We start from the raw sequence: 26,878 nt of genomic DNA, 5'->3' as shown, positions 1-26,878 counted from the left end.
TTTTTTTTTTTTTTTGAGACGGAGTTTCACTCTTGTTGCTCAGGCTGGAGTGCAATGGCGTGCTTGTAGGTCACCATAACCTCCGCCTCCCAGACTCAAGTGATTCTCCTGCCTCAGCCTCCCGAGTAGCTGGGATTACAGGCATGCGCCACCATGTCCAGCTAGTTTTATATTTTCAGTAGAGATGGGGTTTCTCCATGTTGGTCAGGTTGGTCTCGAACTCCCGACCTCAGATGATCCGCCCGCCTCGGCCTCCCAAAGTGCTGGGATTACAGGCGTGAGCCTCCACACCCAGCCAAGATTACAACTTCATTCTTCCAGCTGCTCAGATCAAAACCCCCGGAGTCATCCCCGAATCCTCTTACACTCCATATCTGCCCTGTGGGTACGTCCTGTTGTCACTACCTTCAGAGTCTGACCCCTCCTTGCCACCTCCAAGCACCACCGTCTCCTCCTGGATTATCACAACATTCTCCCAGGTCACCGCCTTCTGCCCTCACCCCCCTTTGGTCTGTTGGGTCTGCAGCCAGAAGAATCCTGTTAACACATTAGCCAGAGCTGGTTCCTGCAGTGGCTTCTATCTCACTCAGGGTGAAATCCAAGTCCTGCAGTGGCCTCTAAGGTCCCGTATTCATCTCTTAGATCATTCTTATTGCCTGCCCTCCTCCAACTCCACCCCAAAACACACTGCATTCCTCACTGTCTGCAGACATTTGGGGCTGCTTTCCACCTGCCAGTCTCTGCATTTGCTCTTCCTTCTGTCTGGGACGCTTTTTCCCCAAATACCTAGGTGGCCGTCCTCTCACCTCCTTCAGGGCTTTCCTCACACACTGCCCTCTCTGCGAGGCCCTCGTTGTCCCCCTACTAGGTTCTGCTTTTCTCCACTACTGATCACTGTCACATCCGGTGCCACCGACATATTTGTGCAATTTGTTGCCTGTCCCCCTCCACTAGAATGTGAGCCCCTCAGGCAGGAGCTTTGCTTAATTCACTGCTGTGTCCCAGTGCCTGGCACACTGTAGGTACTCCACAAATGTCTGTAAAATAATGAGTGGTCTGCAGGTCTGGGCTCAGGACCTGCGGATCCCCACCACTCCCGCATGAGGAAGCACTCATTAGCCAGTGAACTAGAGGGTAGTCCCAAGAGGCAAAATGGCAGAGAAGGTGACTGGATGGGTGGGGCTCCTAAGAACTTGTTTCTCTGGCTTCCTTGGGAGGACAAGACAAGGCTCCAGGCAAGTGACACCTGCTTGAAACAGGCTGGTGACCAGGCCTCAGGAAGACAGAAAAGAGTCAGGCAGGGGAGGGCCGGTGTGGAGGCAGCTGAGGTGGTGGGAGGGAGCAGAGTGACCACCATGTATTGAACATCTGCTATTTACAGGTACCAGGCTGGGTATTTTCTCTCATTTCATTTGCCTTCTAACCTTACTTGTTCCCGCAGCACCCATTCCCTGCTCCTTTTTGCCCTCTTTGCACTTCTTTCCATGAGGGAATGAAAATGTCCTTCACCATCAAGTTTTATTGCTGGTGGTTTGGACTAATTGGAAAGGTGCAATTAGAACGATTCATGACTCTGGCAGTCCCCATGCTGCATGTGGGACAGTCCTTTTCCAATTTAGAAGTGTGTCTAATGAGCTCCACGCACCTCTCCCCCTGACAACTGCATTGTGTGTGCTGCCAGGCACAGCCTCCAGCTTGGCGGACTCCAGCTGCTTCGTCCCTTTGCTGCTCTGATAATGTGCATTGACGCCCATTTCTTTCCTAAAGGGCCTCATCTATTTTATCCAGGATGTGTAAAATACACGTTTCAAAATATCCAGCATTAGAACATGGATATACAGGGATTCCCTCACGGGAAGGTCTGAGCAAAAGACGAATGAGCTGAGAAGATGCCAGACATGTTACATCACCACCTCTAACCGTGACAACAAGCTGGGCGGTGCTTACTCCCTCCTGAACATGAGGAAGCTGAGGTTCCAGGAGAGGAGGTAAGTTTTTCAAGATCACACAGCTGGCCGGGCACGGTGCCTCACACCTGTAATCCCAGCACTTTGGGAGGCCGAGGTGGGTGGATCACCTGAGGTCAGAAGTTCGAGACCAGCCTGGCTAACACGGTCTCTACTAAAAATACAAAAATTAGCCGGGTGTGGTGGCGCATGCCTGTAAGCCCAGCTACTCGGGGGGCTGAGGCAGGAGGACTGCTTGAATCTGGGAACCAGAGGTTGCAGTGAGCCGAGATCACACCACTGCACGCCAGCCTGGGTGATAAAGCAAGACTCTGTCTTAAAAAAAAAAAAAAATCATTCAGCTGAGAACAGAGGAAGACAGGAAGGACTCAGTTTGTCAGATTCCCAAACTCCATTTATCTCCACTGCACCGCCTCAGTAGTCAGTGCCTGGCGGAGCCCATCCTTACTCCAGGGACCAGGTACAGGGCCTCACAGAGCCCAGTGTGGGTCCCTGGGACAGAGGGGCAGAGGGAGGGTCACTCCAGGAGCAGCCGTGGCAGCATGTCTGGGTCTGGCACCAGCCTCTACCCTATAACCTCAGGCCCCAAGGAGAGTCACTCAGGGTGGTTTTGCCCTCTCCCTCTTCTCAGGGCTGACTGAGGCAAAGAAAATAAATTGAGGGTGGAAGGTTCTGGAAATGAAATCAACCAAGTCATGATGAGGCTGAGCTTGGTGGAATTACAGAAACCATGTTCTGGAAAACTATCTATTTCTCTACTTTTAATTTTTTAATCATTCCCCTTATAGTAAAAGTTATTTTTGAGAAAGGTGTGTCTTTGTTTCTGTGAGCAAAGGGAAAAAAAAAGAGATTCCCCTCACTGTTACCAAACCGGGCAGGTCAGCCCGAGGGTCCCAGAGGCACTGCTGCCCACTCAGCCTCTTGGGCTGAGGCCCTGGAGAGGAGGTGCCCAGGCTGGTCCCGCGTGGCGGTGGCTGTGGCCCTGTAACCAGGCCTGAGAGAGAGGGTGGAAGGGATGTTCTTCTCTGCTGTAAAGTCACTCACTGGATGAGTAGTAAAGAAAGACTTGTGGCCGGGTGCGGTGGCTCACGCCTATAATCCCAACACTTCGGGAGGCCAAGGCGGGTGGATCACTTGAGGTCAGGAGTTTGAGACGAGCCCGGCTGACATGGTAAAACCCCATCTCTATTAAAAATACAAAAATTAACCAGGCATGGTGGTGCGTGCCTGTAATCCCAGCTACTCGGGAGGCTGAGGCAGGAGAATCACTTGAACCTGGGAGGCAGAGGTTGCAGTGAGCCAAGACTGCATCACTGCATTCCAACCTGGGCAACAGAGCAAGACTCAGTCTCAAAAAAAAAAAAAAAAAAAAAAGAAAGAAAGAAAGAAGAAAGAGAAAGCTTTGTGGTCAGGTGTGGTGGCTCACCCCTGTAATACCAGAACTTTAGGAGGCTGAGGTGGGTGGATCACTTGAGGATCTGGAGTTTGAGACCAGTCTGGTCAACATGGTGAACCCCGTCTCTACTAAAAATACAAAAAAGTAATGGGGTGTGGTGGCACGCATCTGTAGTCCCAGCTACTTGGGAGGCCGAGGCAGGAGAAACGCTTGAACCTGGGATGCAGAGGTTGCAGTGGGCTGAGATCATGCCACTGCATTCCAGGCTGGGCAACAGAGTGAGACTCTGTCTCAAAAAAAAAAAAAAAAAAAAAAAAAGGAAAAGACTAGAAAGAAGAGAAAGCTTGCTTCAAGCTGCACTGATGAAGAGGCCAATGTCTCATGCACATTCTCCCATCTAAGTACTAACCAGACCTGACCCTGCTTAGCTTCTGAGATCAGAGGAGATGACGGGCTACCTTCAGGGTGGTATGGCCTTACAGTCATGTGCATTCTGACCGAGTAACTGAACCAGCCAAAGGGGACAAAGCAGACCCCAGAGTAAGAATATTTATAACAATTCTCACAGCAGACACTGGCAGCATATTTACTTTTGCCAGGTCCATTCTTGATGCTTTACATCTGTTAACTCACTTAACCTTCACAATAGCTCTGTGAAGTAGATGTCTCCATTTTACGGACAAGAAAACAGGGGCGCAGAAAATTTTTTTTTTTTTTTTGAGACGGAGTCTCGCTCTGTTGCCCAAGCTAGAGTGCAGTGGCTGGATCTCAGCTCACTGCAAGCTCCGCCGCCCGAGTTTACGCCATTCTCCTGCCTCAGCCTCCCGAGTAGCTGGGACTACAGGCGCCTGCCACCTCGCCCGGCTAGTTTTTTGTATTTTTTAGTAGAGACGGGGTTTCACCGTGTTAGCCAGGATGGTCTTGATCTCTTGACCTCGTGATCCGCCCGTCTCGGCCTCCCAAAGTGCTGGGATTACAGGCTTGAGCCACCGCGCCCGGCCCGCAGAAAATTTAAAACTTGCTCAGGGCCATGAAAGCTGGTGGTACCCCAGTCCCCAGTGATATACTCTTTCTAGGTCTTCCCCTGGCAGGTGGCCTCAAGGTTCCACTGGAGCAAGGAGAGCAACTGGGTATAGGGAAGCTGGAAGCCAGCAGTGGGAGGGAACCAAAGCAGGCCCCTGCCCCTTACTCACCTGTCACGCCCACGGCAGACACCGGGCCCACGCGCTGTCCCTCGTGGAGGCCGTACAGGTGCATCTTGTACTTGTGCCCGGGCTCCAGGCCCCCCACGGTGACCTCACTCTCCTCACCCCCAACACGCACCGCCTGGGGCCGCCCATCCCTGTCTTTGTACTGCACGGTGAAGGAGTCGAAGCGGCCCTGGGGGACGGTCCAGGAGAGGCTCAGCGAGTCAGGGGAGGATCCTGTCACTGTCAGCTCCCCCAGGAGCGGCTCCTCAGAGGACTCTGGGGCCTCCGTGCCCAGTTCTGTGGGGCTGGGGGTCTCGTCCACATCCTCCTGAGGAGCTGAGAGAAGAGGCAGAGGCATGAAGAGCTGCTGGCTTTGCAGCTGCCCACAGAGGACAGCCATGGAAACGCCCTCACGCTGTGGGCTCAGGGGCTCTGTAGCCTTTGTATTCGCCATTGGGTCACTCACAGATGGAAAGGGCTGAGGCAGCCCTTGCCCCATCCTGCTCTGGTGGGTTCTGTGGGGGTGAGGGGTCTCCCTTCGTGTCTGAGAAAGGAGCTGAGATGGGAAGAGAGGAAGCCACTGAGGGTTCTTCCAAACCACGTTCACTGACAGTGCTGACCTCAGACAGTGAGGAGGGCAGTGAGGCCTCTTCCTACCTGCACCCTCCCCAGGGCGCTGTGGCTGCCCCACCCCTCATATGAGGATCTGACTATGGAATGTGCTCCTGCTGTGGCCTCCCCAGGCAGCCCTGCCCCTCCCTCCCCTTTAACCCCAAGGAATGAATTGCTAAGGCAGGGCTCCAGGCATGAGTGGGAGAAAAATTCTGGGTGAGTGGGATCCAGGGAGGGCCGTGCCCTTCCCTGGCTGGCTCTGGAATCACAGCCCTGTGGGCACCTACCCGCCCCCTGCAGTTAGGTCTCTGCTGAGGCTCCATGGCGTGGGAAGACTGTGGCACAAGGGAAGCCAGCCCTTCTGTGACCCGCTACATGGGGGACTACTTTGGGATAGCACATTGAGGAAAGAATTGGCAAGAATGACAACCCAGAGGAAGGGAGGGAAGTGGGGAGGAAAAAAGATGACTGGGAAGTGAGAGAGTCAGGGAGAAATTGCAGCTCGCTCTGAAAATGCTTTGCTGCTCCAAGCACTATTCTAAGTGTGTGAGGGTGGTTTGTTTTTGTTTTTGTTTTTTGAGATGAAGTCGCTCTGTTGCCCAGGCTGGAGTGCAGTGGTGCCATCTCGGCTCACTGCAAGCTCCGCCTCCCGGGTTCACGCCATTCTCCTGCCTCATCCTCCTGAGTAGCTGGGACTACAGGTGCCCGCCACCATGCTTGGCTAATTTTTTATATTTTTAGTGGAGACAGGGTTTCACCATGTTAGCCAGGATGGTCTCGATCTCCTGATCTCGTGATCCACCTGCCTCGGCCTCCCAAAGTGCTGGGATTACAGGCATGAGCCACCGTGCCCCGTGCCTAGCCTAAGTGTTATATGTATATTAACTCATGTAAGTCCAACAGCTCTGTGCAGTAGTAACCATTATCCCCACCTGACAGAAGGGAAAGCTGAGGCACAGAGAGGTTAAGCAATTTGCACAAGGTCCTCCAGGAAGCAAGTTGCAAGGCTGGTAGTGAGACTCAGGCAGTTGCCTCTGGAGTCTTTGCTCCTAACCACTATCCACACTATCTCTCATCAAATAATTCACAGGCTAGGGGAATGGCACCAGACAGGGAAAGACTGGGGACATGGAGGAACAGGCTGGGATGCTGGGCTGAATGCAATCCCTTTGCCCTGTTCCAAGCGGGTTGGGAGTCAAGGAGTCGGGAGCTGGGAGGAGTCCTCTTCATGCTGAGAAAGGCTAGAGAAATGTGGTGCTCTTGTCACTTGGATCTGCCACCTCTGAATACAGCAGAAATGGCAGGAGGGTGTGGGCAGCAGGTGACAGAAGCCCAGAAGTGACCATGGCCCAAACCAGACCATGAAGGAGCCCAGTAAAAACTGAGGGGTGAGAACACAGTGACCGAATGGTGAGGACATCTGTGGGGAGGACAGCCCCAGGTGGAAGGATGAGTCCAGGTGCTTGGAACGGGGGAAAATAGGACCTGCCCTTGGAGATGAAGAAGTGAGGCTGAGAAAGAGATGAGGATCTGGAGGCTGGATGACAGGGACCTGGCATGCAGAGGACAGGAGAGCAGTGGGGGAGGAAGTGGGTGGAGGCTTTGGCAAAATGAGCTGAGAAGGCGAAGGTGGAGGGAGGCTGGAAGGAGCCCCAGCCAAGTCCTGCTCACAGGATGGGGCTAGCAGGGGAGGGAGGCCTGGCAGCCATGACTCACCAGTCTTGGCCACCACAGACTCGGGCCCCACACGCTGCCTGCCACGAAGCCCGTAGAGGTTCATCTTATACTTCCGGTCGGGATCCAGGCCGGGGACGGTAACCTCATTCTCATCCCCCGCAACAGGCACTGCCTGGGGCTGCCCCTGTGCATCTTTGTACTGGACCATGAACGAGTCGAAGGGGCCCTGGGCCACCGTCCATGAGAGGCGCAAAGAGTCTGGGGTCACACCGGTCACTGTCAGTTCCCCCAGGAGGGGCTGCTCCAGGGACTCGGGGCGGGGGGGCTCCTCTTTCCTCTCTGGAGCTGTAAACAAGAAGATCCAGCCAGGTGCTGAACTGGCAGCCTGGGAGACTGGGGCTTGGGGTTTGGACGGGCTGTCACACCTACGGGGGGTGGAGGGTCACTAGTCCATTAATTTGAGTGCTAAACTTCTGGGAAGCCTGACACAGCCAGGGTATGACACACCTTCTGGGCCTCGGGGAGCTGCTGCTTGGGATGGAAGGGGCCCAGCAGTGCGGGGGAGTCTGGCTGCCCCTCAGGCCAGGAGTGGGGCCAGGAAGCTGGAGTCAGCCGTCTTCCTGGGGGACCCCAGCTGGTTTCGAGCTGAAGGCAAGTGTGCAGAGGGCTAAAAAGGGGTCACATGGGGGCTGAGGTGGCTGTTACTCACCAGTGGTGCCATCGGCCGTGAGGGGGCCATACCGCTTCTTATTTGCGATTCCAAACAGAGTGAATCTGTACTTGTGGTCAGGGTTCAGTGAGGAGACAACAAATGAACGCTCAGGCCCTTCCACAGGTACCACCTGGGGCTGTCCATCCTTGTCCCTGTACTGGACCATGAAGGTGTCGAACTGGCCCTCAGGGACAGTCCAGGAGAGGTGCAGTGAGTCTGGGGTAGGGTCTGTCACCCACAGGTTTCCCAGACGGGGTGGTGTCCCTGGACGTGGGTCACTCTGAGGCACTAGGAACAGCGGGTAGAGAGAAGGGAGGGGCTTAGGTCCAAGGAGAACGAGGAAGCCAAATCCCACATGGGAATGCTGTGTGAGGCTGTGCAGGTTGTTCACTGTACAAAAGTGCATTTGCTGAGGGAGTACAAAGGGACTGAAATCCAGCCAGCACTCTGCTTGCTGAGCTGTGTGCCCTGGTGAGGAGTGGTGTCCACTTAAAGGAACGGGTGCCTTCTTCCAAACGGCATGGAAGCACTGCGTGGACTAGTGTGGCTCTGCCTCCAACCACAAACTGGAGCAGCAGGGACCTTCAGAAAGAGGGGAGCCCGGCCAGGCCCTTTCACATCTCCATAGCCAGGGAAATCTTCCCAGTACAACCTCCACTGCTTCCAAGCCTAACTACTAGCTGGCTTCTTCTCCAAGAGAGGAGAGCACAATCCTTGAAGTATTTTAATGTGGGACAGCCTCCCTCATCTATGCTGCAGGCCTCTCCTCTTCCTCCTTTGGAACTTTGATCCATGGATGGACTCCCTCACCTGCAGCACTGACCCTTCACTCCCCAGCAGCTGTGCCATCAGCATTTCAACAAGCTACTGTCACACCCCTCCCCACCCCCATTCTGTGTGCATCTCTCTCCAGCCTCCATCTTCCCTCTTTGCTCTCATTCCCAGCCCAGATTCCAGAAAGTGATGTCTACACTGATTGTAGCCACGTCCTCACCTCCACCACCCTCACGATCCAGCTTCACCCCTCCACCAGGCAGTAGCTCTCACAGAGGCCAGTGGTGGCCTTGCCAATGCTAAATCCTGTGGACACTCCGTAGCCCTTGATTCACTGTTCTGGAATCTGACAAGTCCAACCACGCCCTCCTTCCTGGAGCCCAGGACAGCACCCTCCCTGGTTCTGCGCCTCCCTGCAGGTCACTCCTCAAGCTACCCTGTGGGCCCTTCTTCCTCCGCCTCCGCTGTGAGTATAGACTGTCCCCGGGGTTCCAGTGGCCCTGTCTCTTCCCCAACCCCACACTGCTACTCTGGCGCCTCAATTCTCCTGACCTACAAAGTAGGTATGCCTCCCAGGTGTGCTTTATGGAGTGCGATGATCCACTTTGAACATCTTGATCACAATCGACTCTCAATAAATGCACAAAAGGTATTTATGTAAGTGTCCCTTAGATGTTGATCTAAGTTTATCTAAGGCATTATTCCCCACCTCTGCTGCTCCCTGCCTCAGGGAATGGGACTGTCTCATCCAGAACCCTGGGGGCTGCCTGGTACGCCTTGCTTTCTGCCTCCCACATCCAGCCCCAGTGCCACCATCCCAACTGACCCATCGTCTTTTTTGTTGTTGTTGTTGTTGAGACAGGGTGTTGCTCTGTGCAGAGTGTGGATAGCACCCAGGCTGGAGTACAGTAGCACAATCATGGCTCACTGCAGCCTCGGTCTCCTGGGCTCAAGCGATCCTCCCACCTCAGTCTCTCAAGGAGCTGGGACTACAGGCACGCACCACCACACCTGGCTAATATATTTTGTCGTAGTAGAGATGGGGGGTCTCACTATGTTGCCAGGTTGGTCTCAAACTCCTAGCCTCAAGCTATCCTCCTGCCTTGGCCTCCCAAGGTGCTGGGATTATAGGCAGGATCGACCCTGCCAGCCCTTACCAGCTCTTAACTCACTTCTCCAGCTAGTCTCAGCAGCCACCGTGCTATTTGCAAGATAAATATCTAGTCATGTCACTCTCCCACTTTACCCTCAGAGGCCCTCTAGGGGCCTTCAAATGAGGCCCAAGCCCCTTAGTACAGCATAGGAAGCCCTGAGACCAGGCCCTTTGGCACCCCCACATGCCCTGTTCTCCAGCCAGAGGAAACTGTGACAGTGATTCTCTTACTGGCCATGCTCTCCCCACCTCGATCATCATGACTCCCTCAGGCTGCACTGAGCTTCTCAAACTCTGTGCCTGCCCCACCACTACTTTCCCTTCAGAATTCAGCTCATGCACCACTGCCTCCAGGAAGCCTTCCTGGAGCTCCCTCCCAAAGCAGGTTCCCAAAGCACTGAGGAAACCTCCTTCAGGGCAGTACAGAGGGCAGGGTGTTGCTGCTGTCACTCACAGATCTTGGCTTCAGTCACCAGGGGACCATGCCTCTTCTTGCCAACGAACCCATACAGGACAAATTTGTACTTGCGGCCAGGATCCAGGGAGGTGATGACGGCTGAGCGCTGGGGCCCCTCCACGGGCACCACCTGGGGCTGCCCGTCCCTGTCTTTGTACTGGATCACGAAGGAGTCAAACTCGCCCTCGGGGACTGTCCAGCGCAAGAGCAAGGAGTCGGAGGTCCTGTCTGTCACCGTCAGCTCACCCAGGCGTGGTGGGCCTGAGGACTTCCCAGGCTTCTCCTCATCCTTGTCTGGAGTTTGGGAGGCAAAAGCAAAGCATAGTGGACTCAACTGCTCTCTTTTCTGTGTCTCCTTCCCTCTCCCCTGCCCACCTCACTCCATCCTTGATAGCTCCCTCCCTGGAAGACGCTATCTCCCCACTCAGTGACCAGCTCTCCTGGCAGACAGGCACTTCCCTCTCAATCTCTGCTCCTTCCCTTGTGACAGTTTATCCATTCCTCACAGGGTCTTGGTCCCTCTGCACCCCAGGATCTTTGGGGGGGTTTCAGGTCCCCTCTGGGTTCTGTAGGAGAGTTTCAAGCCTCCCCACTGCAGCTTCAGAGCATTCTGAAGGCTCCTCTGCCCACCTGCGCTGCTTTCTCTCTTACCACCCTCTCTGAGCTTGACCTGGAGCTGGGGGATGAGTCAGCCACCCTGGTCCCACAGAGAGGAACAAAGAGGGGGTGTGAAAGCCAGGTACTCCAGGACCTGTCTTTCGCTGGTCCTGCAAACCTCATCCATGTCTGAAGTCCTGATGGCTGTGGAGCCCCCTGCCCCAAGGAGCCTTCACCCCCAGCAGAAACTGGCTGATGGGACCACGGACTGCTGTCCACTGCAAACCAGGCTCTCAGGGATGAGGTGTTGGGAGCTAAGAGTCAGTGTCCAGAGGCCTTACCATGCCCACCCTGAAAGATCTACAGGGCAGGGCAGGGCAGGGCAGAGGAGCAACCGAAGAGTAGGGGCAGGGGAAAGGGCAAGGAAAGCTGCAGGTGGAGGGCCAGGGACCTTCAGCCTCTCTTCTGGAATCTCTGTCCCACTCTTGGCCTTTTTACCTCTGCCTCTTTCCCCTCTCCCCACCTATCCTCATCATTGTTCTGAGATCCTCCTCGATCCATCTTCCCGCTGAACCTGCAATTCCTTTTCTCTCCTTTTCTCCTCTATCCAGCCCCAAACACCAGCTCTGCCCTTCACTGGCCCCTCAATATCCATCCTACCTCTGAAGTCCCAATAGCCCCAGTTCCTCCCCCAATCTCAGGATATTGATCTGAGCAGAGTCAAATATGTACCCATAATGCCTTGGTAGATGACAGGGTCAGAGGGCTTGCCCCCAGGAGGGACCCCACGAAGTGACAGCTCGTACGGGGCTCCAGGAGCGGGTGGAGGCACCAGAGCCTGGCGGACGTCCCCTGGCAGCACTTCCTCATGTGCCCCTGGCCCCTCGGGCACCCGCAGGCGCAGTTGGAAGTGGGCAAAGGTGTCGGGCTGGGCGGTCCAGACCACACGGAGGCGCCCTGTCTCATCTCTGCCCAGCACCCTCAACTCTCCCAGCTCCTGGGGGCGCTGCTGCAAGAGAGGAGCCTGGGCCCCTTGGGTCGTTGAGGGGCCTGAGGGAGGAGGCTCATCGGTAGTCCCCAAGAGGCCCGAGGGTGAGGACCCTGGGAAGGGGCAGGGTGAGAAAAAGAGGAGAGTCCAGTATGAGAATTAGAAAGGAATCCCCAGTCCCCAGGTTCTGCCCTCTAGCCTTTAAGAGCCGTGGGGCCCTACCCTCTTCTACTTCTGGTTCCATCACCTGGGCCACTCCCTCCTCCCAAAGGTCAGCCAGTCCTCCAAACACCCCCATCTACCACATTCCTGAGCAGCTGGGCCTGCGCTTCAGGCAGGTGATAAATAAAATAAAGCCTGCTGTCCCTCACCCCACAAGGCTTCCATGACCTCCAGCCCCTGGAGACTTCCATGTCCCTCCCCACATACATCCCCCCCACTGGGTGGTGGTCAGGTGGCTTCCATTAGTGCTGCAGTGAGAAGCCTGGAAGAAAGACAGTGGTGTTAGAGAGGGAGGATGCAAGAGGAGAGTGGGCAGTGGGAAGAGAAAGAGGGCGTGGGGGTGGACATCCAGGTCAGGTGGCATCTGGGCCCTATGGGGGAAGAAGAGGTCCACCACCCACCCCACAGCAGCCACAGGGTGCCCTTTCCCCAAGCCCAGACATCGTTCCTGTGGGAGAGACCAGCATAAAGTGAGCCAGAAGGTCTGAAAAGCCAGATCAAGAAGCAGTGGTTTCACCTCCCCGACATACAGTTGCTGCCTGATGGCACCCAGGCCACCCCCACGCAGTTCTGATGTTTCCCTTGAAGGTCAAGGCCCAATTGTGGAAAACAGTAACCACTGACCACAGTCTTGAACCACTCTCACCACAGTGAGTCAGAACGGGAATCACTGTTTTCAATTCCCAGCCCACTCAAACTGCTCCAGTGAACCTTTGCAGGCGCCCCAACCACATCCCCTTCTATTGCCTAAAATAGCAATCCTGGAAGTGTCCCAGGAACCCCAAAGAAGGGGCTGCCTTGACCTTAGGCATCCACAGGATGGATGCCAGGACCCTGGGGGTGGGGACGTCTTCTAGGGACACTAGACTCGTGCTTTGTCCTGGGGCCCCCTGGAGCCTCGGCCAGGTAGCGCCCGAAGGTAGAAGGGTGCCAGTGGCAGCAGGAGGAACTCATGAATGCAGGCTCCAACGGCAGGTGTGGCTGGACAAGGCATGGGGTGTCCCGTGGCCCCAGCCCACGCTACCTGTGGTGGTGATGAAGGCGTAGGACTTGGAGGTCTGCCCCGCCCGCACCCCGTGGACCTCCACGTGGTAGGTGGTGCCGGGCCTGAGGTCGGGCAGGCTGACGGTGCGCGTGGTGCCCGGCACGGTCAGCTCACCGCCGGGGCCCTCTGCAGGCGGTTGAGGCCGCCAGCGCAGCACCACGCGCTCGAACTGCCCGCGGAGCCCGTCGAGAGACACGAGAAGCGCGCCATCGGCGGAACTGCCCAGCACCTCTGGCTTGGGGTGGCGGGGCGCAGCCACCCGGTCGACACCTTCAGGCGAGAGGCCGTAGATTCCCTGGTTGGAGTCCCGTTTCCTGGTGCCGGGGTCAGGGCTGGCGGTGGGCCGGGGGTGGCGGGTCAGGGGTGCGGGGGAGCCGGCGGGGGCGGCGGCCAACAGACGCCGCTGCAAGTATTCATGGATGTGGCGCGCCACCGACGTGTAAGTCTGGTTGGCCCGCAGTGGGTAGCCGTGAACCCGCAGGTGGCGCTCCAGGTCCTGCACCGTGCCGCGGAAACGGCTCAGCTCGGCCGTCAGGTTGCCCCAAGGCCGCCGTGGGGGCTGGGACAGGCTTGGCCTGAGCGAGGACTCCTCCTCCCCTTCCTCTGCGGGCCTCGAGGGCCGAGGGGGCCGTGGGGGCCGCGGGGCTGGGGCTGGCCGGGGCCGGGGCTTGGGGGGCGGGGCTGGGGGGCGCACCTCCGGGTAACTGTAGTGGCCTGGTGCTGCCAGGGGCGAAAAAGGGGAGGAGAACAGGTCAGTGGCAGCTCCCTCCGGCACTCCTCCCCGGCAGCCCCTCCCTCGATCCCTCCCACCAGAGCCAGAGGCCTCTTCCCTGTGCCCCAGCCCCACCTGGAAAGAGAACGGAGGGAAATCGGTCAGTGTCCCGGAGCCCCCCCCATTCCCCTCCAAGCCCACTACTGTTGGTGCCCTAGAAAGAAGAGAGAAGCCCGTAGGTGGGGCCCTGTAGCTGAAGGAGAGAAAGGGGAGTCCGGGAAGAGAACGTGAGCTACAGCGAGGTGGGTGTCCCCCTGTCACAGGAAAAGAAAAATATCCAGGTATCTGTTAAGAAACCTCGAGGTTTAGTGGAAAATCACTGCTGTGAGACCCACCTCCCAGCAATTCCAATCCTAAAGTCAACAGGACTGATGATCTCTAATCTGCCTAATTCCAGTCCCACAAGATCTATCAGCAAAAGGCCTGTAACTAACTAAATTTAAATAAGAACCTCCCTTAACTGACTGGATCAGGCAGCATCTCCTATTCACTTCTCTCCCTGGGGCGGTTCCTTTCACGGGCTAACCTGCAACCTTCTTACAGGACTCCAGGCATCTGAGGGCTCTGTCTCTCCAGTGGCCTCAGGACAGAGCAAGGCCCCCAGCAGGTGCCTCGAGACTGCCACACACCTGCCAGATGCATTCAGAGGAGCCTGTGAGCCCTGAGCCTGGGCTCCTGAGGAGGAGGATCCAAGGCTGGGAAACCAGGGCCCTTCCCTAATCTCTGGCCAGCCATACCTGTGTTGGCCCTGATGGAAGCTGGGTAGCTGACTGCCCGGCCCCGCTCCGCTGTGACAGTCACCACATATTCCACGCCTGGCATCAGGTCAGTCAGCAGCGTCCCGTCTGCTTCAGGGGGCACTTCCAGCCGCACCCTCTGGTTGCCGGCACTGACGTAGGACACCACAAATCGGTCTACCTCGGCCTGGGGACGCAGCCAGCCAAGCTCCAGTGTTGTCGGCGTCACAGCCACCACTCGGAGGTCCTGGGGCCCATCGATCACTAGCCAGGTTAAAGAGAAGGAAGGCTCAGGCGGGTGTCTGGTTCTTCAGTCATCATCTTTCCTTCCAAGAGCCTAGCCCCCATCCAGTCCCTTCCCTCTGCCCTCCCAGGGGGCAGATTCCCTCTCCAGTCAAGATCTCCACTCAGGACACCCCTCCCCACAGCCCCAGCGCTCACTGGTGGTGATGGTCTTGGAGGCAGGAGGGCCCCAGCTGGTCCCTCGAAGGGCTCGGACAGTGACCTGGTACTCCTGTCCAGGGGCCAGTCCTCTCTGGTCATAGGCTGAGGCAGAGCTTGGAACCCGTGCTGTGAATGGGGGGCTCGCCCCCTCTGTCTGTGAGAGACAGCACCAGGTGGCTTAGGGGCTGGCACTCTCGCCTCTGCTGCTCAGTCCCCCTTATCTCTTCTTTCTCCAGGTCTCAGTGTCAACATGGGACTGTGTGGAACTTGACCCTGTACAAGCTGGGGAGCAAACATGCCGAGTGCGCTAACTCCTTGTGAGCCACTGTTCTAGGTGATGTACATACATGAACTCACTTAATTCTCCCAACAACCCTACAAAACAGGTCCTATTAGTCCCATTTTACAGATAAGGAAACTGAGACACAGAAGGACAAGTATCTTGCCAAGGTCACCAACACCAAGAAAACGGCAAGGATTTAGGCCCTGGCAGTGTGATCCCAGAGATCCCTCTTGTGGGCACCCCCTGCTCATCTGCCAGAATTCCACCCAGCATGCACTAGGACTCTCCCTCCGGCTTTGCCCTGGCAACTCTGACTACCTGGGCATGAGAGGCTTCTCCTAAGCTCAGTCCTGTCAGAACAGATGAAGTCGATCAAGGATGCCCTTCAAGCTGCACTTTCTCCTTAAGGGGGCTGCCTCACCCTCTGAACCTGCCGGCAGACGCCTGCTCATGGCTATGTAATAGGAGTGGGACTCACATCACCACCTTTCCCTTGAGGGACTTTTCTTGTCTCTTCACCCGGGTTGTAGGCTCCTCAAAACAAGACCCACCCGCTCAAAGTTCCACAAATATGTTTCCTGATTGTTGATTTTGTACCTGGCATCATGCTGGGCATTGGAGACACAAAAATAAAATATATGGTCCCTGTCCTCAGGTAGCTCAGACTCTAGTAGCTAAACGTATGGCCACATCTTGACTATATGAAATACTAAAACAATCTCTATGCTTAGGAAATGCTTGTGAGAAAACAACACTCCTACAAGGGTACATTTAAGGAATTATGATTATGTGTGGTGGCCCCAAAGGAAATCTACTGGACCCTGCTCCAGGCAGGGTCTCCTGGAGTGCCCACCGCTGGGAAACAGGAGGAACTGGACATCTGTGAGCATTCTAACAGCCCCACATTTCGCCGTGCTGTCCAGCTAGGACAGCCGCTAAGGACGCTCTGTTCTGCCTAGCTATGTTGGCCGTGATGGGGACACCTCCATTCAGCCAAGTAGGATTGGAAATTTCAAAAGGTACTCTCCTAAACCAAGAGAGCTGTGGGGAAATCAACATAGTAAATACCAAAGTATAAAACCAGATGAGAAGGCCACGTAGAGATTTCTGGGTTGAGGATGAAGTAAAGCTTTGTCAGTTTTCTGGGCTGAAAAGGTTTCCTGGGCACACAGGACCTCCAGCCCTCTCCTATTCATCCTGCCCTAGAATACCCCAGCTAGGAAGCCTTGGGTTGGCCTCAACTCAAGACCCATGAAATCCTTACCGTTCCCAGAATTTATTTGTTCATTTTCTCTCTGTGTGTGTGTCTCTTTCTCTTTATCCACACCCACCCCATCCCTGCCGCTGCAACACACACACACCTTGGATGCTCCCTGATGATATCTGGTTCTTTCAGTGAGGCAAGCCTATCCCCAGAGTTCTTCTCTCACAAGAGCAACATATATATATATCTCCTTTAGATACTTCTTGGTTCCTCCTGAGATCCATCTGGGAACAGTCCCCTAAAAGCCCATCAACCTAACCCATGTCTCCCACATCTCCTAGCACCATCTTGCTGGTCTGAAGCAGGCTTTCTTTTTTCTTTTCTTTTTTCTTTCTTTTTTTTTTTGACAGGGAGTTTCACTCCTGTTGCCCAGGCTGGAGTGCAATGGTGTGATCTCAGCTCATTGCGAGTTCTGCCTCCCGGGTTCAAGCGATTCTCTTGCCTCAGCCTCCCGAGTAGTGGGATTACAGGCATGCACCACCACATCTAGCTAATTTTGTATTTTTAGTAGAGATGGGGTTTCTCCATGTTGGTCAGGCTGGTCTCGAACTCCTGACCTCAGGTGATCCACCCACCTTGGCCTCCCAAAGTGCTGGGATTATAGGCATGAGTCACCACACCTGGCCCTGAAGCAGCATCAAACAGATGCTGGCAGCTGGCTCTGCCCCTTGGTGAAGCTTGGATGCCTCACTGATTTTTTTTTTTTTTTTTTTGAGATGGAGTTTCGCTCTTGTTGCCCAGACTGGAGTGCAATGGCGCGCGCTCAGCTCACTGCAACCTCTGCCTCCCAGATTCAAGGGATTCTCTTGCCTCAGCCTCCCAAGTAGCTGGATTACAGGCATGTACCACCATGCCCGGCTAATTTTGTATTTTTAGTAGAGATGGGGTTTCATTGTGTTGGTCAGGCTGTTCTCAAACTCTTGACCTCAGGTGATCCACCCACCTTGGCCTCCCAAAGTGCTGGGATTACAGGCATGAGCCACTGCACCTGGCCTGCTTCACTGATTTTGTTCTTGGGATGTCTTAGACCTTATCCCAATATTAACCTCGTGGCTCCAGATGAAGAACTCTACCTTGGCTGGTCCTTGGAGCTTATCTCACCCTCATCGCTGTTTTTAGACTAGACCCAAGCAAAAACTTCTCTGAGGCTGCAAGGTTTTGAGTCCCAGTGAACACTCAGCCTAGCCTTGGTTTCCAGGCTGCAGGACACACCCAGACAAAGAATATCTGAACCTTTCTCTCATTCAGGAACTCATCTCTCTCGGTTTCCCCATGCTTTCTCTCACATTCATAGTGGGGCTAGCACTTTGCAAAATAGCAACATTCCTTCACTTAGTGGGCCTCAGGCTGGAGGGGCATCAGAATCACCTGGAGGGCTTGTTGCAATACAGGTTACTGGGCTCTGTGCCCAGACTTTTTGACTCAGTAGATCTGGGGAGGGGAGTCTGACAATCTGCCTGCCTAACATACTCCCAGGTGATGCTGATGCTGCAGGTCCAGGGAACCCACTTTGAGAACCACTGAGTCACAGTAACAATGCCACATATGCAGGGAGAGGAGAAACCTCCTCCTTCTGCATTCTGAAAAATAATTTCAATAACTAGGTGTGTCCCTTGATCTGGAATAGCAGAGTTTGGGCTTTGAGAGAGAAGTACTTCTGGGAAGAGGGAAGGGAAGAGGTAGAGATAGACTTCTAGGATGACAGCAGCAGCCAGAGGACAGACAACTACTGAATATACTCTGTGCCCACAGAAATGGACAGAGGGTAGCTGGGCGTTGTGGCAGGTGTCTGTAATCCCAGCTACTCAGGAGGCTGAGGCAGGAGAATCGTTTGAACCTGGGAAGCGGAGGCTGCAGTGAGCCGAGATTGCTCCACAGCACTCCAGCCTGAGCAATAAGAGCGAAACTCCGTCTCAAAAAAAGAAAAAAGAAATAGACAGACGGCACTTGCCAAGGCAGAAGGTACGATACCAGGGGCCAGCTACAGAAAGCAGAAAGCATGGTCTGAGGGCCGGTAGCCCAGGCCCAAGAGGAGTGTCTGGGGACCAATTTTACAGGAGTGCCTTCCACACCCAGGCTCAGAGAAGACCCAGAATGTGACAGACGCCCATACCGAGAGCAGAATGGATGAACTAAGAACATGGCCGAGCCTGGCACAGGCCAACTTGGCACCGCCACCCTGGCTCTGAGTGAGGGAGAAAGCCTAGGGCTTCAACTGGAAAGCGGCACCCTTGACAACATCAAGGATGGGTTTGTGTTTATTTACTCAGAGCAGGAGACAACTGCTGCCCTAAAAGCTCCTCTTATCTCAAGTGTTTATTTTAATTCTTCTTTCCCTGAAGTTTCTTAGGAAACTTCCTTTTCAAAGTCCCACCCTTTCAAGATTAGAGCTATGTAAATAATATACACAGAGAAGAAGAGAGTGGGAGAAACACTTGAACATGTTAGCAGTGCTTGTTTTAGTGAGGAGCAGCCAGGAATTGTTTTTCTTTTCTCTAGTTGCCAAATTCTTGTCTCGTGATTAAAGTATTTTTATAATAACAACAAAAAAAAAAAGATGTTTAAACAGAAGAAAAAATTCAAGCTATCTTGGTTGCGCCACAAACTTGAGATTTCTGCTTCCGCTTTGGCTGGAGAGTGAGGACAGGCAGAACGTGGTAGGGGGCTGGCCCGAGGAGCATAATGACAAGACAAAGCAAAGTGGAGTGAGGATGACAGTTCCTCTGAGCTGTCCCCTTCTGTCCTAGTGCCTTCTGAGGCCTTAGGCCCCGGGAGTTGTTTATTTTTACAGAGTCCTGGCTAAGCTGATGAAGATGAGGGTGACATGGCCCACACCCCATGGCATTTGTGGGATGATGCAGGAAAACATGAGTTGGATGGTAGAAATGTCAGAAGATTTGGAGCTAGGGAAATGACCATATCTTAAAAGCCCAATCTGCATAAACAGAGGTCCCAAATGAGTGACTACAAGGCTTTGTCCTTAGGGTATTCCCTCTAATGTTTTAAGAGCAAGATGGATGGCTGGGTGTGGTGGCTCATGCCTGTAATCCCAGCACTTTGGGAGGCTGAGGCGGGCAGATCACTTGAGCTCAGGAGTTCAGGACCAGCCTGGGCATGCAACATGGAGAAACCCCGTCTCTACTAAAAATACAAACATTAGTAAGCTAAGGTGGTGCACACGTGTAGTCCCAGCTACTTGGGAGGCTGAGGTAAGAGGATGACCTAAGCCTGGGATGCAGAGGTTGCAGTGAGCTGAGATGGCACCACTGCACTCGAGCCTGGGCCACAGAGCGAGACTCTGTCTCAAGGAAAAAAAAAAAAAAAAAAAAAAAAAGAGCAAGTTGGAGGGAGACAGAGAAAAAACTGGTTTGCATGTGCTGATGACAAGGAGGTGGGAGATGAAGTTCACAGACTCAAAATTGTTGCAACAGCCTAGACAGCTTGGCCCAAACCAAAAAAGATAACATTGAACAGGGCCAAATGCAAAGGCCTATATTTAGGTGAAAAAAAAGAAGTGTATATAGTTGAATGTTGTCTTCTTTCCTTCCATCTTTTTTCCCTGCTTTTTCTAAGTTTTTTCTAAGTTTTCTGCACTGGGCCTGTATTACTTTTATAATTAAAAGTTACTTTAAAAACCATATATGACCAAAACAGCTACCCGCTTGTGTGACTACAAGTTAATATATGCCAACTCTGAGAAAAGTGTCCGTAAATCCAGAGTAAGCTAGTGGGTCCCTCTCTGCCCCCACATTTTGGGGGCACATGAAAAAAGCAAGAGTCACAGGAAGGTAAAGTATTCAGAGAACAAAGACTTAGGGAAAAGGGGTGAAGAAACTGGGAGGTTTTGCCTGAGGAATGGAGACACCAGGCTGGTGTCTGCAAATACCTGAAGGCCTGTGGTATAGGACACAGGGAAAGCAAAAAACATTCCAGCTGCTGATGACTACCCAGCTAGGGCCAACGGACAGGTGCTAGAATGGGGGCAGACGGATTCCGCAACAACCACAACAACTAACAGTGATGACCAACAATGGACTGGGCAGCCTCAGGAAGTATTGAGCTCTCTGTTACCAAGTGTTCCAACTGTGTGGAACCAATGCTTGCTGGAGATGCTGCAGAGGCCTCAGTGCCCAGTGTCAAGCAGGCTGAGAAAGCCTTTACAGCAGCTTCAGGAACCCAGCCATCTGGACTCAACCAATGATTACCTGGAACTTCCTCCAGGAGGTGAGCCCTGCCCGCCCCCCACCCCGCCCATCCTGCTCACTCAGTCCCCTCCTGGAGCTTGGCATCTTTCTCACCGTGGGGATGAATTGAATTTCATAGGCATCCACAGGGCCAGGAGCCGGGGTCCACTCTGTCCGAACTGTTGTCTCCTCCAAGAGATGCATCCTCATGCCCTCAATGGCTGGCACCTCTGCCCAAGAGAATGGGGTAGGAAAAGCTGGTTAGCACAAGGCAACCACCCCCACCCACAGCCCCTTTTACTCAGGGACATCCAAGAGGCCCATCCCAACTCCCACTCCTCTCTGCTAGTGGAGAATAGCTGACAGAGGGCTGAACGGGGCTTGGCCGTCTTCACCTTCTCTTCATCAGGAGCACAGAATCTCCCTAAATCCAACTAAATGGGCCCCAACCTGCTCCTCAGAGATCTGAAGGCCAGTCCTGCCCACTGGTGAGCCCCGCCCCTGTGGTTCTGCTGCCCCTGGTGGACACTGGCTCCTCGGAATGACATGCCCTCCCTCCACTCTTCCTCAGGCTCAGATCTTCCCCATGGCTTCTGTTCACAGAATCACAGTCCCAGAGCACACTGGGGAAGGCTCACCTTCCCCGCAGTCTTCGCCAGCATACCCATCTTTGCAGATACAGCTGCCATCGTGACACTCTCCTCGGCCACGGCAGTCCCCTGGGCATGTCTGGATGGCACAGTCAGGGCCTCGGAAGCCCTCTACACACACACACTGGCCTGCCTGGCACAGTTCCCGGGGCCCGCAGCCTCCAGGGCAGGCGCTGGCTGGAGGCTCTTCCTGCCCGCAGTCCTCACCGCCATAGCCCACGTGGCACATGCACACTCCCTGCACACAGCGCCCACGTCCCCGGCAGTCAGCTGGGCACATGCGGGTGGCACAGGTGGGGCCAGTGTAGCCTGGGTCGCACAGGCAGCGCCCCTCCTCACAGCGGCCCCGCCCATGGCAGTTGGAGGGGCAGGTGCGGATGCTGCAGTCCTCACCCACGTAGGCTTCCCAACAGATGCACACACCGTCCTGGCACACGCCGTGCTGGCTGCAGTCATTCGGGCACCGCCTCACACTGCAATCCTCACCAGAGTAGCCGTCCTCGCACACACAGCGCCCATCTATGCACTGGCCGCGGCCTCGGCAGCCCCCGGGGCAGCTGCGCGTGCTGCAGTCTTCCCCTGAGTAGCCTGCGTCACACACGCACACGCCATCCTCGCAACTGCCGTGCCCACGGCAGTCCCCGGGACAGCGACGGCTCCCACAGTCCTCACCGGTGAAGCCCGGGTTACACACGCAGCGGCCATCCACGCAGCGCCCGCGCCCGCGACAGTCGCCAGGACAGGCGCGCGTGCCACAGTCCCGGCCTGTGTAGCCTGGCCAACACACGCAGCGGCCACTCTCACAGCGGCCCCGGCCACGACAGTCTCCAGGACAGCTGCGCACACCGCAGTCCTCGCCGCTGTAGCCCGCGTTGCAAACACATACGCCGTTCTCGCAGCGCCCGCGACCTCTACAGTCGCGTGGGCAGGCGCGCGAGCCGCAGTCGAGTCCAGTGTACCCTGGCCAGCACACGCAGCGGCCGTCCTCACAGCGGCCCCTTTGGTTGCAGTCGCCAGGGCAGCTGCGCACGCCGCAATCGTCCCCGCTGTAGCCCGTGTCGCAAATGCATTCGCCGTCCTCGCAGCGCCCGCGGCCCCGGCAGTCCCTCGGACATGTCCGCGTGCTGCAGTCCTCGCCTGTGTACCCGGGCCAGCACACGCAGCGGCCGTCCACGCAGCGCCCGCCCTCACCACAGTCCCAGCGGCAGCTCCGCGTACCACAGTCCTCGCCAGTGTAGCCGGGGTCACACACGCAGCGCCCGTCCTCGCAGCGTCCCCTCTGGCTGCAGCCTCGAGGGCAGCTCCTCACCCCACAGTCCTCGCCAGTGTAGCCAGGGTTGCACACGCAGCGCCCATTCTCACAGCGCCCCCTCTGACTGCAACCGCGAGGGCAGCTCCTCATGCCACAGTCCTCACCAGTGTAGCCTGGATCACACACGCAGCGCCCATCCTCACATCGTCCCCTCTGGCTGCAACCCCGAGGGCAGGAGCGCTGGCTGCAGTCGGGGCCTGAGAAACCTGCCCGGCACACGCACACGCCCTGCACGCAGCGCCCACGGCCTTGGCAGTCCCCGGGACAGGATGGCCAGCCACAGCTGGGGCCAGTGTAGCCGGGAAAGCACACGCAACGACCGCGGACACAGCGACCCTGATCATTGCAGTCATCTGGGCAGGACCCCGAGGTTGAGGGTGGGGAGGAGGGAGGAATCTCAGCATCTGTGGGGTCTGAGCAGGTGGGCCCACCCCAGCCTGGCTCACAGGAACAGGTGCAGCGGCTCAGATCAAACACACCATGGAGACTGCAGAGGGTCCGCACATCTGTCTGACCTGGAGTATGAGGGAGAGGCAGGTCTCAGTCTCTCTCCTGGGAGAGAGGCTGAACCTATATAGTGCTCCTATGTGCAGGTCCCCTAGCCAGGCCAGCCTCATCTCATGAGGCCATGTCTGCTTCCAGTTGCTAATACGTGTAATGTATGCAGCCTCTCAGGGCCCTCGCATATGCTTTAGTTGACATGTAGTCCAGCTCTGCTCTCCAAGTAGTGTTCTGGGCTGCATCCACACCCCTAAGGGTGAGGCAGGAGTGCCTTCTTCTAACTCATACGGACCTTTATGGACTAGCAATGCCCACCCCACCCTAACACACCTCTCCACCCTCTTCTGTGATGACCTGCTCACCTGTGCCAGCCTGGGCAGCAGTAGGACAACATCCCCCAGTGCACTGTTCCTTGAGCCCCTTCACCAACTCCTCCAGGATCTCTAGCCGGACCCTCAGGGCCTGCACCTCTGAAGCAGGGACTGGGGGCTCAGTGCCTGGGGGACAACCACAGCCAGTGGAAGGGGGCAGGTTAATGCGGTGGGTGAATACCACCTGCTTCTCCCCTCCTTCCACTGTGTGCTCATAAAGCTGAGAAGAGGGCCTTCCCCCTCCTGCCCCCACCGTGCGGCCCCCTGGCTGGGGAGGGGGCCGGGGGGCTGGCAGTGTCACATTGGACCGTGAAGAGAAGGGGCCTGCTCTGGCTGTGCCCAGTAGCACCAGGAGAGCCAGGCTGGAGGTTAGAGCATACTGGGCTGGCATCATTCAGGAGGCTGCAGAGAGAAAGGGCAGGTATGAGAGCAGCTTCAAAAAGAAGGAGACAAAATGAATCCTCCAGCACATACCCACAGTCCCACCACCCACAAGTAATCTACCCAACTCACATGCATGTAAAAATTCACATTCAGCCCAACCCTAAAGGATACCCTCCCTGGGCAAGTCTGTTCTCTACCTCTCTGATATCATTTAGTTACCCTGCTCCTCACCCCCTTTTCTACTGTGTTCCCCTACACTGGTTTTTTGTTGTTGTTGTTTGTTTTTTTTTGTTTGTTTTGTTTTGTTTTTGAGATGGAGTTTCACTCTTGTGCCCAGGCTGGAGTGCAATGGTGCAATCTCAGCTCACCGCAACCTCCGCCTCCCAGGTCTGAGTGATTCTCCTGCCTCAGCCTCCTGAGTAGCTGGGATTACAGAGATGCCCCACCATGTCCGGCTAATTTTGTACTTTTAGTAGAGACGGGGTTTCTTCATGTTGGTCAGGTTGGTCTCGAACTCCTAACCTCAGGTGATCTGCTCACCTCAGCCTCCCAAAGTGCTGGGATTACAGGCGTGAGCCACCGTGCCTGGCCCTACACTGGTCTTTTGTTTTTCCCACAAGCACTACAAGCTCTCACCACTCCAAGGGCCTTTGCATCGTGTGTTCCCTATGTCTGGGATGCTCTTCACTCTGCTCTTAAAGTCTGGCTCCATCTTCAAATCTTAACTCCCAATTAGGACATTCTTCCATTACTCTCTATCACAATATCCTGTTCCTGCTCTTCATGGCATTTACTGCTGCCTGAGTTATCTGTTTACTTATTTATTACCTTTCTCTCAATACTAGAATGGGAGCTCCATGAGAACAAGGACCTCATCTATCCCAGAACTGCTGTATACTTGTGTCTGGCACATAAATGTTCTGACACATTAATGTTGAATGAATTAGCGGATGAGTACCTAGGGCCAATCCTTCCCCAAACACCTGGATCCCAGCTCCTACTGTCTTCTAAGAAACCTTAAAATGTAGATTATCTTCTCTCTCACTTTTTTTTTTTTTTTTTTTTTTTTTTTAGACAGAATCTTACTCTGTTGCCTAGGCTGGAATGCAGTGGTGTGATCTTGGCTCACTGCAACCTCTGCCTCCTAGCTCAAGTGATTTTCCTGCCTCGGCCTCCCAAGTAGCTGGGATTATAGGTGCCTGCCACCATGCCCCACTAATTTTTGTATTTTTAGTAGAAATGAGGTTTCATTATGTGGGCAGGCTGGTCTCAAACTCCCGACCACAAGTGATCTGCCCGCCTTGACATCCCAAAGTGCTGGGATTACAGGCATAAGCCGCCACGTGACCTCGTTCTCTTTTTAATATTGAGACAGGATCTTGCTCAACCCCCCTGGTTAAGGCTGGACTTGAACTCCTGGGCTCAAGCATCCTCCCACCTCAGCCTCCCAGGTAGCTGGGATTAAAAGCATGAGCCACCACGCCTGACTTCTCTCTCTTTTTTATTCAACTCCTCACTCTCAACTGGATCCTTGCTCAAATATCTCTGATTGAAAACAAAACAAACAAACCAAAAAATCCCTCTTCCTCAGGACTTACATGATCAAATATCAAGACTTATTTTAAAGGTGCAAGGATAGACAGATGAAACAGAAGAGGGCCCAGAAACAGGCCCACACATATGTGGTCACCTAATTAATGGCAAAAGTGCCCCTGCAGTTAAGAGGAGAAAGGATGGTCTTTTTAGTTACTGGTGCTGGATCAATCCAATACCCCTAAGTAAAAAAACAAAAACAAAAACAAAAAACAGTCATTCTCCACCTTATGTCTGATATACCGAAATAATTTGAGATGAACCCAGGACCTAAATATGAAAAGTAAGGCAATATCTTTCATAGCAATATCTTACAGAAGAAAGAATTTCTGACCTTGGAGTAAGCAAGATTTCTTTCTTTTTTTTTTTTTAAGACTGAGTCTCGCTCTGTTGCCCAGAGTAGAGTGCACTGGTGCTATCTCAGCTCGCTGCAACCTCTGTCTCCCAGGTTTAAGTGATTCTCCTACCTCAGACTCCTTAGTAGCGGGGATTACAGGCATCTGCCCCCACACCCGGCTATTTTTTGTATTTTTAGTAGAGACGGGGTTTCACCATGTTGGCCCAGCTGGTCTCAAACTCCTGAACTCAGGCAATCTGCCTGCCTCGGCTTCCCAAGTGCTAGGATTACAGGCTTGAGTCACTGCACCCAGCCGCAAGATTTCTTAAGTAAAACACACACAAAACTAACCATAGGCCAGGTGCAGTGGCTCATATCTGTAATCCCAGCACTTTGGGAGGCTTAAGTGGGAGGATTGCATGACCCCAGGAGTTGGAAGACCAGGCTAGGCAAGACAGTGAGACTCTGTCTCTACAAAAAACAAAAAGAATTCGCTGGGTGTGGTGGTACATCTGTAGTCCCAGCTACTCAGGGGCTGAGGAGGGAGGATCACTTGAGTCTGGGAGGTCGAGGCTATGGTGAGCTGTGAGCATGCCACTGCACTCCAGTCTGGGCAACAGAGCTGACACCCTGTTTCAAAAAATAAAAAACAAAAAGAAGAAAACAAAACAAAACAAAATTTCAGGTCATCAAATTACATCATTAAGAGACTAAGAAAGCAGCTGAGTGCGGTGGTTCACACCTGTAATCCCAGCACTTTGGGAGGCCAAAGCAGGTGGATCACGAGGTCAAGAGTTCGAGACCAGCCTGGCCAACATGGTGAAACTCCATCTCCACTAAAAATCCAAAAATTAGCCAGGTGTGGTAGTGGGCGCCTATAATCCCAGCTACTCAGGAGGCTGAGGAGGAGAATCGCTTGAAACCGGAGGCAGAGGTTGCAGTGAGCCGAGATCATCACACTGCACTCCAGCCTGAGCAGAAGAGTGAAACTCTGTCTCAAAAAACAAACTCTGAAAAACAAAACAACAAGCCAAAATCAGGAAACCCAGTTTTTTTTTGTTTTGTTTTGTTTTTTTGTTTTTTGAGACGGAGTCTCGCTCTGTCGCCCAGGCTGGAGTGCAGTAGCCGGATCTCAGCTCACTGCAAGCTCCGCCTCCCGGGTTTACGCCATTCTCCTGCCTCAGCCTCTCGAGTAGCTGGGACTACAGGCGCCCGCCACCTCGCCCGGCTAGTTTTTTGTATTTTTAGTAGAGACG

The 26,878-nt window shown here is 54.4% G+C and overlaps 1 protein-coding gene and 1 long non-coding RNA gene across 14 annotated transcripts in view; one reads left to right on the top strand and one right to left on the bottom strand.

Moving 5' to 3' along the window:
- Positions 1-26,878, bottom strand: part of TNXB (tenascin XB) — a 69,992-nt gene that overhangs the window by 34,191 nt on the left and 8,923 nt on the right. For 12 of the 13 annotated variants that reach the window (XM_045390171.3, XM_045390172.3, XM_065542961.2 and 9 more), the window contains exons 2-12: positions 23,300-23,710; positions 21,113-22,951; positions 20,589-20,704; positions 14,741-14,897; positions 14,300-14,563; positions 12,770-13,510; positions 11,268-11,636; positions 9,936-10,232; positions 7,552-7,842; positions 6,882-7,187; positions 4,557-4,889 (exon numbers count right to left, since the gene is read on the bottom strand). In XM_045390171.3, the coding sequence (XP_045246106.2) occupies positions 4,557-4,889; positions 6,882-7,187; positions 7,552-7,842; positions 9,936-10,232; positions 11,268-11,636; positions 12,770-13,510; positions 14,300-14,563; positions 14,741-14,897; positions 20,589-20,704; positions 21,113-22,951; positions 23,300-23,702 (5,116 nt within the window). In that variant the 5' untranslated portion in view covers positions 23,703-23,710. The remainder of the gene's footprint in view (positions 1-4,556; positions 4,890-6,881; positions 7,188-7,551; positions 7,843-9,935; positions 10,233-11,267; positions 11,637-12,769; positions 13,511-14,299; positions 14,564-14,740; positions 14,898-20,588; positions 20,705-21,112; positions 22,952-23,299; positions 23,711-26,878) is intronic. The other variant, XM_015449592.4, reaches the window with a different exon arrangement.
- Positions 14,106-15,676, top strand: LOC135970320 (uncharacterized). Its single transcript, XR_010586022.2, has 2 exons — positions 14,106-14,387; positions 14,980-15,676. It is a non-coding gene; the product is annotated as an uncharacterized lncRNA (long non-coding RNA).

The sequence above is a fragment of the Macaca fascicularis genome, chromosome 4 (genome assembly GCF_037993035.2).
Source record: "Macaca fascicularis isolate 582-1 chromosome 4, T2T-MFA8v1.1".
Lineage (NCBI taxonomy): Eukaryota > Metazoa > Chordata > Mammalia > Primates > Cercopithecidae > Macaca > Macaca fascicularis.
The sequence above is the reverse complement of the archived record's forward strand: the minus strand, read 5'-3'. Positions and strand labels throughout refer to the sequence as shown.